The 19,876-nt window shown below is 43.1% G+C and overlaps 1 protein-coding gene across 2 annotated transcripts in view; it reads right to left on the minus strand.

Moving 5' to 3' along the window:
• LOC127629060 (complement C5-like) overlaps positions 1–19,876 on the minus strand; it is a 38,856-nt gene that overhangs the window by 798 nt on the left and 18,182 nt on the right. For both annotated transcript variants that reach the window (XM_052106108.1, XM_052106100.1), the window contains exons 22-40: positions 18,134–18,194; positions 17,963–18,052; positions 17,618–17,830; positions 17,215–17,299; positions 16,959–17,118; positions 7,491–7,589; positions 7,110–7,281; positions 6,768–6,973; positions 6,381–6,533; positions 6,244–6,306; positions 6,037–6,130; positions 5,904–5,943; positions 5,417–5,519; positions 5,254–5,328; positions 4,678–4,783; positions 4,239–4,322; positions 3,975–4,064; positions 3,420–3,503; positions 3,172–3,310 (exon numbers count right to left, since the gene is read on the minus strand). In XM_052106108.1, the coding sequence (XP_051962068.1) occupies positions 3,172–3,310; positions 3,420–3,503; positions 3,975–4,064; positions 4,239–4,322; positions 4,678–4,783; positions 5,254–5,328; positions 5,417–5,519; positions 5,904–5,943; positions 6,037–6,130; positions 6,244–6,306; positions 6,381–6,533; positions 6,768–6,973; positions 7,110–7,281; positions 7,491–7,589; positions 16,959–17,118; positions 17,215–17,299; positions 17,618–17,830; positions 17,963–18,052; positions 18,134–18,194 (2,117 nt within the window). The remainder of the gene's footprint in view (positions 1–3,171; positions 3,311–3,419; positions 3,504–3,974; positions 4,065–4,238; positions 4,323–4,677; positions 4,784–5,253; positions 5,329–5,416; positions 5,520–5,903; positions 5,944–6,036; positions 6,131–6,243; positions 6,307–6,380; positions 6,534–6,767; positions 6,974–7,109; positions 7,282–7,490; positions 7,590–16,958; positions 17,119–17,214; positions 17,300–17,617; positions 17,831–17,962; positions 18,053–18,133; positions 18,195–19,876) is intronic.

Below are 19,876 nucleotides of genomic sequence, written 5' to 3' on the forward strand. Positions count from 1 at the left end.
TAAAGGATTAGTTCACCCAAAAATAAAAATTCAGTAATTGTTTACCCCTGTGTTGTTATAACCCCATATGACTTTCTTTCTTTTTCTTAACACAAAGAGATAAATTGTGAAAAAATGTTGTGCTCAGTGATGCCATACAATGGCAGGTTATGGTGACCACATCTACAAGCTTCAAAAGAATGCAAAATTATAATTCAGATGTAATACGATACACTTTTGTGAGAAATTCTTGAATGAAAGTTGATCTCTTGTGTGCGTTCATTAGTCTGCATGCGAGCTTTAGGGCTCCTTGCACGAGAGGAACAGTAGTAACGCTGCTATCTGTGAGGTGGGGCGCTCAAGCGAAAACTCGTTTGTTTCGCTTCAACGGGAGCACCATTGATATTAACAGAATAAAACACAACATAGCTGCACACAAACCAGAGAACATAACTTACAAAACATGCCTGAAGAGCATTTCTATGGCCAGACTTATTTGTTTGAGTTCTTAATCAAAAAAACTGTTGGAGAGAGGGCTGAAGGTAGCTACAGTCACACCGTGTCCTACTCAGGCGCCAAACGGCACACGATGAAAGATATCTTTTCTATGTTAGTAAGAGATTTTGTCCTAAGCAACTGTGATGGGACATTCTGTCGATCGCTTGGTTTCTATATTTGCCGTCACTCCGGGTAACCCTGTACGCTATGAACTGACACTGGTCCAAAATCATTCTGATAACATATATTGAAGCCACCATCTCACTTGCCAGTTAAAACGACTTGATTGACACACACACACACACACACACACACACACACACACACACACACACACACACACACACACACACAACAACAACAACAACAACAACAACAACCACCATTCGCTGCCATAGCCTGTCACCACGACGCTTGTGCCAGGCTATGTGCATGTTAAGGCCACGTGAAGTGTCGAACGCCCGCTTGCAGGAGGTCACTGGACAGATCCAACAGGTGACACGGATCGAATGACTGAGATGACTGGCTGCTGCACCACCTGTGCCCCCTACTGTGCCAACTTGCTGTGCTTTAGCCACCCTGCGCTCTGCTCGTTGTTGTGAGCGTCGCTCCTCTGTGCTCCGTTGTTGTTGGAGGGCGACTGCCTCCAACTGGCAAGCAGCATCCTGGTGGTGGCCAGGCATGCGGGCTACATGACCCAGCCAACGCAACCTTGCCTGCCATAGGAGCTCACCGATGGGACTTTGTCCACATCTTTCAAAGCTTTGTGAGTTCCTCACACAATCCAGCCTGGTTAAACCCAGGATGGATCTTAGGCAGGCCAGCCTAAATGTTTCTAACCGGCGATGGTGTTCCATTAGGGGGGTCCACGTTTCGCAAGCATAGAGAAGGGAGGGAATGACCGTGGCCGAAAATACCTGAAGCTTTGTGCGGAGCGACAAACCGGGTAGCTTCCACACAGCGTTACGCAACCGATGAAAAGATAATGCCGGTCGACTGATTCGGAGTGAGACCTCTGCTGTCAAACCGGAGCTGTCATAAGCACACTTTCCAGTTATGGAAAACACTCCACTCTCTCCACAGCTGCCCCATCACCAATTGGGAGCTGTGGGGGTGGAGTGTCTGATGGTACATAATACCCAGGAAGGTGCTTAGTTTTGGTTGGGCTGATGGTAAGGCCCCATCTCTTGGTGGCAAGCTCCAGGTTTATCAGCAGCACCCCCAATTCCTCCTCTGAGTGAGCAGCAATTACCAGATCATCAGCATGAATAATGTGGTTGACCAATAGGGAGCCATCCCTTGACCGCACCCGGGCATTGATCAACCTCCCATTATATCTGTACCAGATGGAAAATCCTCCAGTACAGCCATCGAAGGCTTCACGAACCACATGGTAGAAATAGATATAATGTGGGAGCCAGAGGACATCCCTGTCGCACTCCAAGGTAACAGGGAATGGCTCCGACTCCCGACCACATAGTTTACCCTAGGCCCGCTCGCCATCATGAAGGTCCTTAATGATCGCAAGCAGTGGGTCTGGGACTCCAAAAGCATGAAGAACAACCCAGAGCCCAGGCCTACTGATGGTATCATAGGCCTTGACCAGGTCAATAAAGCAGAGATTTAGGTTTTGCCGGAATTCCCTACACCTCTGCTGTAGCAGACGGACAGAGAATATGGCATCTGTGCAAGACCGCCCCTTCCTGAAACCACACTGGGGCTCCGCAAGTCTCTCCTCAGCGTGCCTGGCAAGGCGATGTTGAATAATCCTTGCCAGGACCTTTCCCGGCACACTGAGGAGTGAGATGCCCCTATAGTTATTACAATCTGAGCGGTCCCCCTTTTTAAAGAGAGGGACCACCAGGGCATCCTTCCAATCCTGCGGAACCCGCCCAGTGGTCCAGACTGTTGTTATGATGTCATGTAGGGCAGTCTGTGCACAAACACCACCCTCTCTCAGCATTTCACTGGGGAGATCATCTCTGCCCTGTGCCTTTCCTGGTCTCAGGCTCTGGATCGCCTTCAGTACTTCCTCCAAAGATGGCACCTCAGCCAGCCACCCACAGGGACACACACACACAGACTGTAGCACTTGAGTGTGTGTGTGTGTGTGTGTGTGTGTAGCTACCTTCAGCCTGCTCCATCACACTGTTTGAATGAGGACTTTGGTTCAAACAAATAGGGCTGGGCATAGAAATGCATCTTTTTTTTTTACTACAAACTCTTCTGACATGTTTGTAAGTTCTGCACTCTGGTTTATGTGCAGCTATGTTGTGTTTTCTGTTGTAATATCACTGGTGTTACTGTTGGAGCTAAACAAAACGAAGCCCCACCTAGCGAGTGGAAGCGTAACTACTGTTGCTCTTGTGCAAGTAACTCTACAGCTCGTGCAGACTCATGAACAAGCACAGGAGATCAACCGTTGGTCAAGAGTTTTGCTTAATAACACATTAGATTTAGTTTGTTTCTCACCAAACCTTATTGTATTCCTTCAGAACAACACATAAGTCAAATACAATTTATTAGACTTCTGAATTATACTTTTGTGTCCTTTTGAAGCTTGAAGAGGTGGTAACTATAAACTGCCATTGTAAGACATCATTGAGCACAACATTTTTGTTAAAAAGATTTTGTTATAACATTTTGGGTGAACCAATCTTTAATAAATAAACAAAAGAGCAGATAAAAACTCACTTGTAAGCATTACCCACTCGCATCTGTATGCTCTCAGCAGTCATTAATAGATACTGCTTGCCAACTTCAAAATTTGAACCGCAAGTTGCCTTTCTAACCAGTTCTATCTCTGAATCTTTTTTTATGTTGTCTGCTTGTTCTGTAGAACAGAAAAGATGTTGCATTGTGTCAGGAAGCTTGTTTAAAAAAACTTTTCTTACTTAAACATTTATTATTTAAGACTGAAATAATATTTAATACACTCTTACCTTTTTGTAGGACTGCTTTAACATTTGCTTTGTAAATTACAAAATCCCCAGCTGCCTCAGAGGATTGAATTAACACTCGAAAAGCTGGAGAAAAACAAAACACGAGTCAAGTCAATCACACTAAAAATATTTCAGTCTATTCTTACACATTTGTATTTTTACAACTTTCCATCAACCATCATTGAGTAATCTTTAAATAATGTACATATTTAACATTTAAAATTAATGTTCTACATTTAATTATACTTAATGAGGATTATGAACATAAAAAAACAAAATGTGTTAGTTTTAAACAAAAGAGTTTGGTAAATTGCAAAACATCTTCATTTGTCTCTACATTTAACATTTGTATGTTGCAAAGTATTTAAATAAATCTAATTTATACCATTTATTAAAATTGTACCACTGACATGAAACATAGGCTATGTGCACACTTACACCATTATTTTCATAGTCTTTTGCAGACTTCTACTTATGTGAACTTTAATGAACATTTGCTGATTTCTTTTTCTCTCTCTAAATTTGTGACATGAAGGTTAAAAGATAAATATGTACCATATTTTACACTTTCTTTGCACACATCTTTTAAGCGCTGGTTAACGGTGATCCTGGAATCAATGGTGGATTTAAAGTTGCAGCATTCCGCTAATTTCAGAAAGGACATAGAAATACCAATGAAACTAACACAGACATATTACACTCAGTGAACACATATGGTCAGAGTAAATAATAACTTCATCCTTTTTGATTATCCTCACATAAATTTAAAATGAAATGTGTAAAATGTGTTATTTGTAGTCTTGTGCATGTGTTGCCTACCTGTAATGCTCCGGCATTGGTCTCCCTCCCGAAGTCGTAACAGCCTACGGCTTTTTGGATAGTAGTACTTGATACATTCATTTGCTACCAAAAAAATCAAATGTGTTTATTTCACATTAAATTAGACTCAATTACAGAATTTAGGCACAGACAAAAATCAGTTAAAAGCTGAAGTGTGTCATTTTTTAAAAATCTTTATCTGCCCTGAAATGTGTACACACTGTGTCTATGTGATTCTATAAACACATTGCTCTGTTTGTTTGAGCATTCCGATCAGCCTGTCTCTGCAACCTTTGTTTAACCAATGATGTGAGTTTTGGGTGGGACTTTCTGTTTTCCCGAAACCTCTTTTAAAACAAGCAATTCAATTTGGCGATGCTAGTTGGCCAAAAATGACACACTTCAGGTTCAACTTCAAGCATTTGTGGAAACATAATACCTCGATCATGAAATTCATAAACTTTGAATACAGAGGCACTGGCCATGCCAGTTTCAAACTCCTCTTGAATGCGGAAACCCACACAGTAGAACATGTCTGACGGTATCTGCATAATAAGCAATGCATGTGTTAAATATTGTACAGGATTAAACATGCACACACACACACGCGCGCACACACACACACACACACACACACACACACACACACACACACACACACATGTTGTGTTTCCATGTTTTATGGGGACTTTCCATAGACATAATGGTTTTTATACTGTACAAACTTTATATTCTATCCCCTAAACCTAACCCTACCCCTAAACCTAACCCTCACAGAAAACATTCTGCATTTTTACATTTTCAAAAAACATAATTTAGTATGATTTATAAGCTGCTTTCCTCATGGGGACCGACAAAATGTCCCCACAAGGTCAAACATTTCGGGTTTTACTATCCTTATGGGGACATTTGGTACCCACAAAGTGATAAATACACGCTCACACATACACACACACACACACACACACACACAGTAATGCCAAAAAAAAAAATTCTTATGATTGATGTAGCTCACTGAATCAATTTGAAGGATAACTTGGTCACCCATGACTTCATAGTTGGAAAATCGAGACTCAATTCCACCCTGGTACTGCAAAATGTAGAAATATAATATCTCAGAACAGTTTTCTGAAACATTGGATGAACACAGTACTGCAAGAGAACATTCAGTCTCTCACCATATCTAGATCTTCCAGAACTGGGCTCACTCCAGTCGGCAAATTAATTTCCATTACAGTGAGTCCTGTCCTCCCATCAACTGCATTTTTTGGTGGCTTATACCTTCACACAAAATGGAAGATGGGCATTTTCATTTTCAAGCATTTTAAAAAACATAATATTTCAAGAACAGACACTTTAAACCTGTTCTGATTACTGACAACAAAAAATAGTATTCTTAAACAATTGTTTGTCTTTTTTTCCCTCAGTAAAAATATATATATTTTTTTACAAATGTAATAATAATTAAAATAATAAGACTTGTTTTCAGAGAATATACATTAAGTTTACTTTCTTACCCCTTAAAACAAGAAAAAAATCAATGAATAGGATAAGAAAAATACACTTCAAGAGATATTCTTAATATCCTGTGCAGTTTCACTTCTTGAGTAAGTATGTTTACTTTTACAGATTTTTTTTTTGCAGTGAAGACATTCTACAACTTACTTTGCACAAGCTACAATCCGTTGAGACAAAAGCATAGGATCTGGACAAAAAGAAAATCAGATTTTATTTGAACCAAAAGTTGTTTCTAAAATAATACTGGGTATTACTAATGTAGATAAAGTATAAAACCTACCATCTGAATTTGACACACGGTCATGAATGTCAATTGAAGTATCAAATTGGCAGTCTTCATTATTTTCAGTCATTTCATAGTACACTGTTCTCAACTGTCAAAAAAATAAATGTACATAAAACAATTTGTGTATAAAATCATTTAAAACAAGACAAGACTTTATAAAATACAGTGAAAATAACCCTATTTGAATAAATGCTCACTTACTGTGGCAAACGACACACCAGAGCGCATTGCTGTTTTGATGATGATATCGTCATTTTGAGTCACCTTTTCAAAAAAGAAATAAAAGTGCATTTTATATTACTAACACTCTGCTCCCTTAAAAAAACTTGAGATCTTACCTCTATTGGTTTTGCCACTGGCTTCTGCTCAGTTAGTTTGATGCGTCTGATGTCACCTTCAGTCCTGTATTCAATGTTGATCACCATGTCTAAAGCGGTGTCTTTGTTTAGGATGCTGTGCTTGGTTAGAGCTTCCAAAGTGAGAATAGTATCCTGAAAATATTAGGAAAGACAGATCATACTTGAGAAATATCAAAATTAAAAGCTAAAAAAATAGATCATAGACAGACAGACAGACAGACAGACAGATAGACAGATAGATAGATAGACAGACAGAGAGATAGACAGACAGATAGATAGACAGAGAGATAGATAGACAGATAGATAAAATAAATTACTGAGTGCACCTTTGAGTATACTATAACTCCTTCTCTCATGTGTAAGTACCTGAGTTGAATGGAGGCCCCCTCCATATCTGTGGTCTTGCGTTAACCAGTTCAGGATGGGTTTAGCATAGATCGAATCCCCTCTAAGTAAAGCATTAAGCAGGACATAAACTGTTGTTTCCACCCTCTTTGCTGTTGCTTTACTGGGTTTTAATTGATCCTTATTTACTTTTCTGTCATCCCAAAAACGAACCATGACCGGGTCACCTGCAAATGTAAAATCAAATCTTACAAGTTGTCTTATAAATACGAGTGGTCTAAAATGTTTACAACAAAAGCTGATTTAGATTATTATTATTATTATTGTTTTTAAATATTTAGAATAGCATATAGGAGATTTTACCTTCAACTTGTGCCTCTTTTTTGAGATCCTCGTAAAGTTTGACTGCAGGCATACTATGTATGTCTGCTTGTGTCAGGGCGTAGGATGCAATGGCTCTAACAAATAGGTTTTCAATCTTCGCCATCTGAGAGGAGATGTATCTTGCTGCTCGATCTTTTGCAATTTTAAAGGCCTAGATAGACAAATGTGTTTACAACTCACAAGGCTTCCTCAAGTATTGTCATCAGATCTCTATAATAATTACAGTATTGCATCTCAGTCTGCATTTCAAATAGTTTCAAATCTATATTTTTTTGTTAAAGTATGTTGTTTGGAATTCCAAACCCAGGTTTCCTTTATCTTTATTTGTGAAATTTGTTAAAATTTTACTGCAAGTCATACCTGTAAGTTAACGTTTTGGACGTTCAGAGCGTTATTGATTCCAATCATGACAAAAGATGTGAGATAAACTGTCTCTTCAGTGACATCTGCTCTGGCACCCTTAAAGAAAAAGACAATGTGGATCAAAACGCTGTAATACTGTACATAATACCAACACTTTTCGTAATTTACATAATCTAATATGTTAGGAATAATGGATGGCCAGGCCGTCTTTTTCATAAAATAAACCAAACTTTGAACATGAAGGGGTTTATTTTGAGATAATGACCAACTGACACAGCTCTTTACCAAGTAAATAAATACATGGACTATTGATTTGAGTTGATATTTTTGTATTATTGTTCTTGTAGATAAGCTTTAAAAAAAAAAAAGTCAAAATTCAGTTTCTGCATTTGCAGTTTGGTGATTCCACCAGAAGGTATTCATAAATTTAATGTCCAAGCTCTTAAAATATAGTGGAACTTTAAAAGTCCCTGACATTCAAGGTTGTTGCCGTTTTAAGAAAATAAAACAATTATGAGATTGTGTTAAACTATCTAAAGGTCATGGCTTATTTTTCAATTATTATCATTATGTTTATATTTATAACTTTATATTGTCATAGAGTGATGTTTAAATCACTATAAAAGGGGCCGGTGGAAGAGGTTAGACAGAGTAGTATGTTTGGATTTGGTATGATTTATTTGACCACTTAACGTCTGGGTTACCGGTGTAACCCCCATTTCTGATTGAGGGATTGAGATGTTATGTCAATTGTAGTGAAACAAGGGGCTTCTTTCGGGAGCCTCGGATACCTCTGAATATGAAAAAGGCCAATGCCACATTGGCGAACAGAATTGGCATGTACCGCCCCCGGACATACGGGTATAAAAGGCGGGGATTGTGCATCTGTTCATGTTCTGCACTGAGGAGCCGAGAATAAGGTTCGGCCATTACAGTGGCTTGGTACAGTGTTGTGGAAAAGGCGACACACCGTATCGTTCTCTCCATCAGGGAACGAGGGTTACACCAGTAACCCAGACATTCCCCTTCTGTCACTCACTTGACATTGTGTCAATTGAAGTGACAAAAGGGGTCCCTATTCAATAGCGCCACCTACACTGAACCGTGTTACATGATCTGCTGATGCTGGTGCAGCAAGCTGTAGCGTGCCAAAGGAGCATGGGCATCACACTGCACGCAACCTTCCCCAATGCCTCACTAAGATGTCATATTGTTTTTATTAGGTTCCCGGCATCCAACCAAGGATTTCTCTTGAAGGGTGGGAACAAGCGATGTGGCAAGCATGGCAGCAGGCCACGCCAGCCACAGCCTTTTCGCTCTCTATGTTTCTTCTCATAGAGTGTTAGATGCGGCTGAGGCCATCTAGCAATAACACGCATTGGGGAAGGAGTTCTTTTCGGACTCCAATTCTTTCAGGGAGAAAAGACCCCGCAGAGCCCATATCCTGCCCAGGCTGGGGAGGTGAAAATATGGCAAATACTTCACATGGGTCTGTTATGGGTCTGTTATTTCACATGGAAATAGCTCGGTGGTAGGTCCTGCCTAATGAGGGATAAGCACTACAAACACGGTGACCGGGGCAGAGGGGACTGCCCAAGGGAGAAGCGGGTCCGCCAGACAGGGGGATCGTACCGCGGAAAATACATCACGGGGGTTAACCGTGATAACTGGCACCTATGGAGCACCTATTCCAGTACAGAGTAACTAGTACCCGTAGTGGGTCTGTTCGGGAATTCCTCTGCTGAATTTGCAAGCTAGAGTGCTGGGGAGGAAAAACATCCAGGGAGTGCGAGTTTAAGGACTCACCTGGGAGTAAAAGCGAATGTGTTCGCCTTCAGTGAGGGGAAGGGCGCTAGTGCAAGTGGTATACCCGGTGGACGAAACCGACTCAACCCGGAGATTGTAGAATCTCGCAAAGGTATTGGGTGTTGCCCAGCCCACTGCTCTACAGATGTCTGCTAGAGAGGTGCTGTTGGCCAGTGCCCACGAGGATGCCACACTTCTTGTAGAGTGTGCTCGAACACGCAAGGGGGCGGGCATGGCCTGGGTCCGATAGGCCAATGCGATGGTGTTGACTACCCAGTGGGCGAGCCTCTGTTTGGAGACAGCGTTTCCTTTCCGCTGTCCGCCAAAGCAAACAAAGAGCTACTCAGATAGCCTAAAGCTCTGTGTGCGGTCCAAATAGGTACGCAAAGCACGTACCTATACACAGCAACAATAAGGCTGGGTCTGCCTCCTACGGGTTCACTACCTGGTGAAAGGGGTTGTAGGAATCTTGTGCACATATCCTGGTCGAGGTCTTAGGAGACATCTTCTGGACCGAACTCCAACGCTTGTAGGTCTCCAACCCTCTTGATGGAAGCGAGCGCAATCAGGAGGACCGTCATCTGGGAGAGGGCACTTAGCTTGACTGATTCTAGCAGCTCAAAGGGGGTTCTCTGAAGGTCTCTCTCACAGAGGGATCCCGCGAGGGGAACAGGCATGGCTTGGGAGGATTCAACCTCCGGGAATGTCTTTCCTCAGGGGAATTTGACAGGGAGGTGCTGTCGTGAGGAGCGTAAGATCTGAGAACCAAGTCTGAGAAGGCCAGTAAGGGGCCACTAGAGTGACTTGTTCCTCATCCTCCCTGACCTTGTACAGCACCTGTGCAAGAAGGCTCACGCGGGGAAATGCATACTTGTGCAGCCCCGGGGCCAACTGTGTGCCAGTGCTCGTTTGTGAGGCGCTCTAACATTGACACTGAGTCTAACTCCATGCCAAGAAAAGAGATGCTCTGAACCGGGGAGAGCTTGCTCTTTTCCCAGTTGACCTGAAGCCCTAGACGGCTGAGGTGCCTGAGCACCTGGACCCTGTGAGCGCATAGTGCCTCTCGAGAGTGACCTATGATCAGCCAGTCTTTGAGGTAGTTGAGTATGTGGATGCCCACTTCCCTTAGCGGGGCAAGGGCGGCCTTTGCGACCTTTGTGAAGATGTAAGGGGACAGGGACAGACCGAAGGGGAGGACCTTGTACTGGTATGTCTGGTGGACTTGTCAGAACCTGCCGGCCGGGGTTGTGAACGCTGTACAGACGTGGATGTGGAGGTGAAGTTTCTATATCCAGAGTGCCACTTTGCCTGTAAGGGTTTGATGCCGGGGCGCCGTGAGAACGGCGTTTACGGGCACCGGCTTGGTGACCCAGGGGATGAAGAAATCGCTCTTTTATTGAAAAGTGGGTACGGGTGCGAAAAAAGAAAATACAGAAATCAAGGATTCTCCTCCCAGCCCTCCACCGGGGGAAGGAGTGGTCTGGCTACCAGCTCCTGTGCGAACATCTTGTCCCCTGGGTGGTCCATCTCAGGAACACTTGTGAGCCTTCGGATCCTTGAAGAGGTTTTTGAGACAGAGGGCACCCGCTTCCTACGGGTATCTCTATGCTGGGGCTGAGAGCTGGGTACTGGTTGAGGTGGAGCTATCTGCTGGTTTCTTGCTGCCGCAGTGGGACGCCCTTGGTGAGCAGACGGGGTTTCGGCTGGAAGTAGACTGGCGCCGAGGTAGGATGTGTTGGATGGCCTTCGTCTGCTTTTTCACTGCTGAAAACTGCTGGGCGAAGTCTTCAACGGTGTCGCCGAATAGACCGAGCTGGGAGATGGGGGTGTTGAGAAAGCAGCCTTTGTCTGTTTCCCGCATCTCGACCAAGTTCAGCCATGGATGACATTCCTGGACAACTAGGGTGGCAATCGCCTGTCCGAGTGCCCACGCTGTGACCTTCGTGGCCCGGAGGGTGAGGTTGGTAGCTGAGTGCAGTTCCTGCAGCACATCAGGATCAGGACTACCCACGTGCAGATCTTTTAGTGCCTTGACCTGGTGAATTTGTAGGAGGGCCATGGCATGCAGGGCGGAGGCGGCCTCCGGTGGCTCTCTAGGCTTTTGCTGTCAGCGGCGACGTTGTCCTACAGGCCTTGGAGGGGAGTGTGGGGTGATCCCACCAAGTGGTTGCGCTTTGCGGGCACAGGTGCACCTGTGGGCATCCTGACAAAGACGCATCTTTAAAAAGACATTCGACACCAATGCATTAACTCTTTTAGAGAAAATAATGTTCTTTTAGAGGAGTTGTTTGCTCTTTTAGGAAGCTGTCAAAGCACCCAGGGGCTTGGACTGCTCTGGCATGCAGAGGAGGGCGAAAGCCACTAGCAATGCGCCGTAGATCCAATAGCAAAGCTCTCTTAAAGATGAGTGGAACAGTAGTGAGTTTTTCAACTCACTGAACACACAACTGCTCGGCTCCAAAGAAAGAATCTGATTGAACAGATGCACGGTGCCTGTCTTTTATACCTGTATGTCCGGGGGCAGGACATGCAAATTCTGTTTGCCAATTTTGCATTGGCCTTTTTCATATTCAGAGGTATGCAAGGATCCCGAAAGAAGCCCCTTGTGTCACTACAATCGACACAACATCGAGTGAGTGACAGAACTGGAAGCATCCAAATTCTATGAGAATCGCATTTAAAAAAAAAATAGGAAACCCCAAGAGTCGGGGGCGCTGCCATATGGGTGGCAGTGAAGGCCGTGGGCCTTGACGGACCAGACCCGGGCAGAAAGGCTAGCTCTGGGGACGTGGAATGTCACCTCACTGGGGGGGGGAGGAGCCGGAACTGGTGAGGGAGGTGGAGCGTTACCAGTTGGATCTGGTGGGGCTTACATCAATGCACAGTTTTGGCTCTGGATCCGTACTCCTGGATAGGGGATGGACTCTATTCTTCTCTGGAGTTTCCCAGGGTGTGAGGCAATGGGCGGGTGTGGGGATACTCATGAGCCCCCGGCTGAGCGCCACTACGTTGGAGTTTACCCCGGTGGACGAGAGGGTCGCCTCCCAACGCCTACGGGTTGTGGGGGGGAACTCTGACTGTTGTCTGTGCTTATGCACTGAACAGCAGTTCAGAGTATTCAGCCTTCTTGGAGACCCTGAATGGAGTCCAGAATAGGGCCCCAGTAGGGGACTCCATAGTGATGCTGGGTGACTTCAACGCACACGTGGGAAATGACAGGGACACCTGGAAAGGCGTGATTGGGAGGAACGGCCTCCCCGATCTGAACTCAAGTGGATGTTTGTTATTAGATTTCGGTGCTAGTCATGGATTATCTATAACAAACACCATGTTCGAACATAAGGATGCTCATAAGTGTACGTGGTACCAGAGCACCCTAGGCCGAAGGTCGATGATCGATTTTGTAATCGTGTCGTCGGATCTGAGGCCATATGTTTTGGACACTCGGGTGAAGAGAGGGGCAGAGCTGTCAACCGATCACCATCTGGTGGTGAGTTGGGTCAGGGGGTTTGGAAAGACTCTGGACAGACCTGGGAAGCCCAAGCGAGTAGTGCGGGTGAACTGGGAACGTTTGGAGGAGGTCCCTGTCCGCGAGATCTTCAACTCACACCTCCGGCGGAGCTTTTCAGGCATCCCTGTGGAGGTTGGGGACATTGAACCGGAGTGGGCAATGTTCAAAGCTTCCATTGCTGAAGCCGCGGTGGAGAGCTGCGGCCTCAAGGTTTTAGGTGCCTCAAGGGGTGGTAACCCTCGAACACCGTGGTGGACACTGGTGGTCAGGGAAGCCGTCCGACTGAAGAAAGAGGCCTTCCGGGATTTGTTGTCAGAGGGGGATCAGAGAGTTTGTGCCAACTACAGGGGTATCACACTTCTCAGCCTCCCTGGTAAAGTTTACTCCAAGGTGCTGGAGAGGAGGGTTCGGCCGATTGTCGAACCTCGGATTGAAGAGGAACAATGCGGTTTTCGTCCTGGCCGTGGAACGACAGACCAGATCTTTACTCTCGCAAGGATCCTGGAGGGGGCCTGGGAGTATGCCCATCCGGTCTACATGTGTTTTGTGGATCTGGAGAAGGCATATGACCGGGTCCCCCGGGAGAGACTGTGGGAGGTGCTGCTGGAGTACGGGGTGGGGGGTCCCTTCTTAGGACGATCCAATCCCTGTACGTCCAAAGCGAGAGCTGTGTCCGGTCCTCGGCACAAAGTCGAGTTCATTCCATGTGGGGTTGGTCTCCGCCAAGGCTGCGCTTTGTCACCAATCCTGTTTGTGATATTCATGGACAGGATATTGAGGCGTAGTCGGGGTGGGGAAGGTGTGCGGTTCGGTGGGCTGGGGATCTCATCGCTGCTTTTTGCAGATGATGTTGTCTTCATGTCATCATCGGTCTGTGACCTTCAGCTCTCACTGGATCGCTTGGCAGTCGAGTGTGAAGCAGCTGGGATGAGGATTAGCACCTCTAAATCTGAGGCCATGGTTCTCAGCAGGAAACCGATGGAGTGCGTACTCCAGGTAGGGAAGGAGGTATTGCCCCAAGTGAAGGAGTTCAAGTACCTCGGGGTCTTGTTCATGAGTGAGGGGACAATGGAGCGGGAGGTTGGCCGGAGAATTGGGGCAGCGGGGGCGGTATTGCACTCGCTCTATCGCACCGTTGTCACGAAAAGAGAGCCGTAAGGCAAAGCTCTCGATCTACCGGTCAATTTTTGTTCCTACCCTCACCTATGGTCATGAAGGCTGGGTCATGACCGAAAGAACTAGGTTGCGAGTACAAGCGGCCGAAATGGGCTTCCTCAGAAGGGTGGCGGGCTTCTCCCTTAGAGATAGGGTGAGGAGCTCAGTCATCCGTGAGGAGCTCGGAGTAGAGCCGCTGCTCCTTTGCATCAAAAGGAGTCAGTTGAGGTGGTTTGGGCATCTGGTAAGGATACCTCTTGGCCGCCTCCCTAGGGAGGTGTTTCAGGCACGTCCAGCTGGGAGGAGGCCTCGGGGAAGACCCAGAATTAGGTGGAGAGATTACATCACACTGGCCTGGGAACGCCTCGGGGTCCCCCAGTCAAAGCTGGTTAATGTGGCTCGGGATAGGGAAGTTTGGGGCCCCCTGCTGGAGCAGCTGCCCCCGCGACCCGACTTCGGATAAGTGGTTGAAGATGGATGGATGGAAAAAAGTAGCGTGTGTCACTGTCATAGAAATATGCATTTATCATTTATCAAGGAAGCATTTAATGCATGAAAGAACGTAAGTCCATATTTATATTCTTTTAATTCATTGCATACAGTCCATTTACACTACCAACTTCTTATGAATGTGCTGTTTTTGTTTAAATCATTGCTGCTTGATGGAATGGACTATATAATAGGACGCAGATGGTGGAATAACCGGAGAAGAACCTCAGAATTAAATGGAACTTGGTCACACATTTTGCGTGTTGCACGGATGATTTCGCCAAACCTCCTTGCGCCTAGTCTTAGCGGATTCTTGCACGAAAATACCAAAACTTCATGGCCATGCCCATTGACTTGGTGCTTATGACTTAAGGCATTAACCACGTCGGGGTCACGACTTTGTAAGCCCGTATATCGGTCCAGTAGCAGTCTCCAATAATACGGGTGAAGGTCTCTGCGCGTTACTGTCTTTCTTGTTACGCAACACAACAATATTAAATGAAATACATTTTCTCTTATGTATTATCTCGTTTATTCATCTGACTCCATAAATGAAAAAGGTTTTTATTGATATCTGAGTATCAATAAAATTGAGCGAATGTTTGATTATTCCTTTAACTCTTTAATTATACTTTACACGTTTAGATTAAGAAACTATGTCGCTTTGAGGTCCTCGCGTGTTTTCTCTACACCGCTTGTCTCACGATCACAAGCGGCCAGTATTGGATCATCAAACAGAGGTAATTGCTATATACCTGAGATCGGTTACGTTCACGTATACACAATCAAAGATACTTCAGTATAGCCCCATGGAATTGCATACACTTGAATGTAACTTAACGTTTTCTACAGTAGAGGTCACGGCCACTATTACAGATGTAAGTTGACCAACATAACTTCTCTTATAATAGCTTTGGATTGGCCAAGCGTGGTTTCCCACGTACACTTATCTGGAGAAACATCAAATTAAAACAGAGGTAAGACACCCAGATTTAGATTGGTCAAGCAGCTTTTGCTGTTCTAAACGGAAATTCCCTTTTTGTCTTTGCAAACCAAGTACACTTGAATCGATGCCAAATATTAGTCGTCACTAATCTGATGCAGACTTGCGGTAACATACAAATCGTTTAATCTGTTTGGGAAACATAATGTCAGAGTCAGTCAGAATAAAATCAAATGTTGACAATTTATTGACCAGGTAAACAGAACAATAATTCAAAATCCAATTCATAGAGTGAAATCATCAATCAAGTATAATAACAGCAATTCAGAAATTGAGGAATTCACAGACACTTTTACCTGGCAACAAGAACTACACACAGCGATCGTGTGGGAAGTCTACCTACAGACTCCCTGAGCAATGTGTCGCCTCTCCTTAAATACCCAGATAGTCTGTCATTATAATTAGATTTTGGTCCCCTGTTGAGGGGCTTCCTGTATATTTACATACAGGAGGTATGGAGGATCTGGGGGAGGGCACACCTTTAAGGGGAACACCACAGTTCTCATATTTTATAACTTCTTTTTGATTTTCATTATGGCTGGGAGGATGAGACCAGTTTACCAGGCGCACTGAGAGACTTTAAATTATACCAAACATGTTATAGTTACTTTTTTGTACACACTTCACATTGCATAGGTTTTTAGTGAGCTTTAAGTGAGGAGGAGGAGTGAGATGAAGGGTCTTTAGAAGGGAGGTGTTAGCTGCACAGTTTGTTGCATCTCGGATGTTGCTGTTACATCCGCGAGAGAGAGTTCAGATGTTAATTCTCATGAGAGCCTTTTGTTTTCTCGAGGAGTAGCCCAGACTCACTGGCACCCGCCTTACACATTGCATTGTGCATAAAGCTTGCAGTCTTAAAATAGGGCCCTCTGTTTTAAAGGTTTAGCCACAAGACAAACAATCTGCATGTTCATTTGATTTTAATATGATTAAATCGCTTTCTAACCTTTTATGTGTAAAGTTGTATCCAATTTTACATCTTCGTTGCCATGGCAACATAAAGCCATAACCCCCAAAACCCTAAAACGACGATTTAATAGTATCCATCACCATCATAAGGACTCTCTTCAGTTCGGCAGAGCCCTGCCCAAAAGCATGAAAAAATCTCTTCAAAACGGGATGCCATTTTTATTAACATAAAACATATAATGAAAGCGAAAATTGCATTATATATACTGCATAAATACAATGAAATATATGATATTTTGTTGATACTGTTTTCCAGTGTTGCTCAGTAGGGGGTGCTTCAGCACCCTTAGTACCCCACTTACCTCTCCTCATAGCTAGCATATACAGTACAGTCTCTAAAATTCATAGTCATAGCTAACCATTATAAATCACAAGATTTAGTGATAGGAGAAACATGAAAGTAGCACTTGTTTGTTGTAAACAAAATATTTGTCAATATTGAAATAAAGAATTCCAGAAAGCCATATAATAATATTATAATAAAACATATAATACACAATATACTGTATACTCAAGAGGTTTCTTCTCTTACCATAAGTTTGAGAGGTTTGGATGTTGATTTCTCAGTGAAGGAACCATCATTATTTTGACATTGTGTAATCAGCCAATTTATTGTGTTGACTAGCAGACCGTTTTCCACAGGGACATATTCATTCACGTCAGTTAACGTCTTGACAACGAGAGCTGTCACCCTAAGGAGGTATTGTACACACATGCAAAAGATTACCTCAATTCAGCAGCCAATGGGAGAAAATTAAGGGCTAAAAACTTGTAGAACAGTTGTTTACCACGTGCTGGCTGATTTGTCCTCATTTGACCACATGCTATAGGCAAATTCTTGCGTCAACTTAAAAGACATGATGCTTGTGATACCTGGAGAGGAACAGTAAATCTTTAGATTGCTTTATGGTAAATCCATGTATGCAACTCTATGTGCAGTTTGTGTATTACGTAAATGCTATGAGGCACCTGCTGTATGTTATGTTACAATGAAATTCTAATATTACTGGTAATAACTTATAATGAATGATACAGCACCTTTCATACAAGTCAAGCAGGTCAAAAAGTAATACAATTATTAAATAATAATAATAATAATTGAACAAAGAATGCTAAAACACAGTAATTTGCTACAGTATATGTCCTAATTCTATTCTATTCATTTCTATTCTCTTGAAACAATCATCCCACCAGCTTGCATCTTTCTCTTTAATTCCTTGTGACTTGCAGATGCCTCTTGCCCCAGAATGCCCCATCTCTCTGTGCTCTCCAGGTAGTGGTAGACGTAGTAGACTGGCAGAAGAGCCATGAGCTCCATCTCAACTGAGCCTCTTGGCAAGTTGGTCAACTGCTTTAAACCCTCTGGGTTATTTATTATTGACAGAAGCTTCCCCAGTACTTCACCTAAAGTTGGGAAAAGTATTTATATCAACTATATGTGGAGTTACAGAGTGGGACTTCTGTAGTTCTATGATGTTCCACACACTGGCACATACAGTAACATCTGCAAGTTTGTCATGTGCTCATGTATCATACCATCAATAATGAGAACACGATCCACAGTTGACTTTGGCACAATTTTTGGAGGAACAGTGGTTTTTAACTCAAGTTTATGTATTGGAGTGCCTGATTAAAAAAAAGAGATAAGTGTGAAACAGCATTATGACATGAGCGGAGAGCATGCTACTACTGTTCAAAAGTCCTAACCATAGACACCCCTTGGATCAATCCTTCCACCAGTAAGTATTTCCTTTCTGATTCCCTCAGGCTGTGAAAAAACAAAACCATTAGTAGACCGTAAACACAGGCATACTAAACAGAATTATGAGAGGTTTTGTTCTGATGGTCATTGTATTGGAACTATATGGATGAAGGTTATGGAAGAAGCATACAGTATTTGTTGTTCAAATTTCACATAATGAAAAGAGTCACATAATGAGGAATACAATTTTATTGACGGTTGGGAAAATGATGGGCAAGTTTTTTTTAACCCTTGTGTTGTGCTCGATTGTGCTAACACCTTTTGTGTTCCCGGTCAAAAATGACCAGCTGACTAAGATTGTTCATAAATCTCTCATATTGCATATAATATCCTAAGATATTGCATTCGATCTTTTTGCCAATTTCTTTTTTTAGTAATTATAATAGGTTTTGTACTTCTTTATATAACACATTTAAAATAATATATTTTTATTTATAGAAGGATTAATTGAACTGAGCTCATAGGGGGCTAGTGGGGGGCACTCCCTGCAAAAAAAATTATATAGTAAATGAATAACATATTGCTTGATCCGAACAAAATAGTTGTCATTTTTAAGGTTACAATCTGAACTTTACACTGCATATTGCTGATCCTACCAATTCTTGAATAATGCTTTTTAATTGTCTGACAAATAAGAACTGTTTTGTTCTCAATAATTTGCTAATTTGTTATCAAAACAGTTATATTCAGAGTTAAAAAAGATGAGATAGCCACATGTTATATATCTTTGGAAAAGTCTCATTTAGTTAAATTCAATGAGCAAATTTGTTTCACTTAGAGGCCAAAGTGCAGTGAGTAGTATTGTGTAAGGCGGCACGATGGCTCAGTGGGTAGCACTGTCGCCTCACAGCAAGAACCTTGAGTGTGGAGTTTGCATGTTCTCCCTGTGTTTGTGTGGGTTTCCGCCAGGTGCTTTGATTTCTCCCACAGTCCAAAAACATGCAGTTTAAGTGAATTGGAAACTCTAAATTGCCCATAGGTGAGAATGAGATTGTGAATGTGTATGCCTGTGTGTGTTAGCCCTGTGCTGGACTGGCCAACTGTCCAGGAAGTTTCTCTGCCTTTGGCCCAAGACAACTGGGATAGGCTCCAGCACTTCCTGTGACTCTACATAGGACAAGCGACTTAAGAAGATGGATGGACATTTAAATATAATAAACAGGAGTACCTCTTTTGTCACTTTTTCCCTTATTACTTCCTGAAACAAATACATGTAACATATCATAACTTACAGCAGACTATCATAGAACATAATATGATAAGTAGATCTTGAAATATTCCTCAAAGTGTGTACATGGAAAGACAATGCACAACAGGGCGCTCAACACATGTTGTGTGTGTGCGTTCACATGTCCAAGGACTTTGTGTGTGCAAACACACTTACACATATGTGCTCATCTAAAAGATTGGGATGCTCCTGAACACTTAATATTTCTGTATTTTGTAGTCTAATCCATTCATTTCCAATGGAGAGTCACTTTAGACCGAGAACACCAAAGGTGTATGTTTAAAGTGAAATAAAACCAATACATTTTATGATTTAAAAAAAATAAACTAGTTTTAAAAAAAAATAAAAAAAAGGAAACAATCAGTTTTGACCGGTACATAACAGAATGGATAATTAAACGAGGGATGAGTTGAAATTATTTTTGTGGTCATAAACGTTAAAGGGAAAGTTCACCCAATAA

Source organism: Xyrauchen texanus, chromosome 3 (genome assembly GCF_025860055.1).
Source record: "Xyrauchen texanus isolate HMW12.3.18 chromosome 3, RBS_HiC_50CHRs, whole genome shotgun sequence".
Taxonomy (NCBI): Eukaryota; Metazoa; Chordata; class Actinopteri; order Cypriniformes; family Catostomidae; genus Xyrauchen; species Xyrauchen texanus.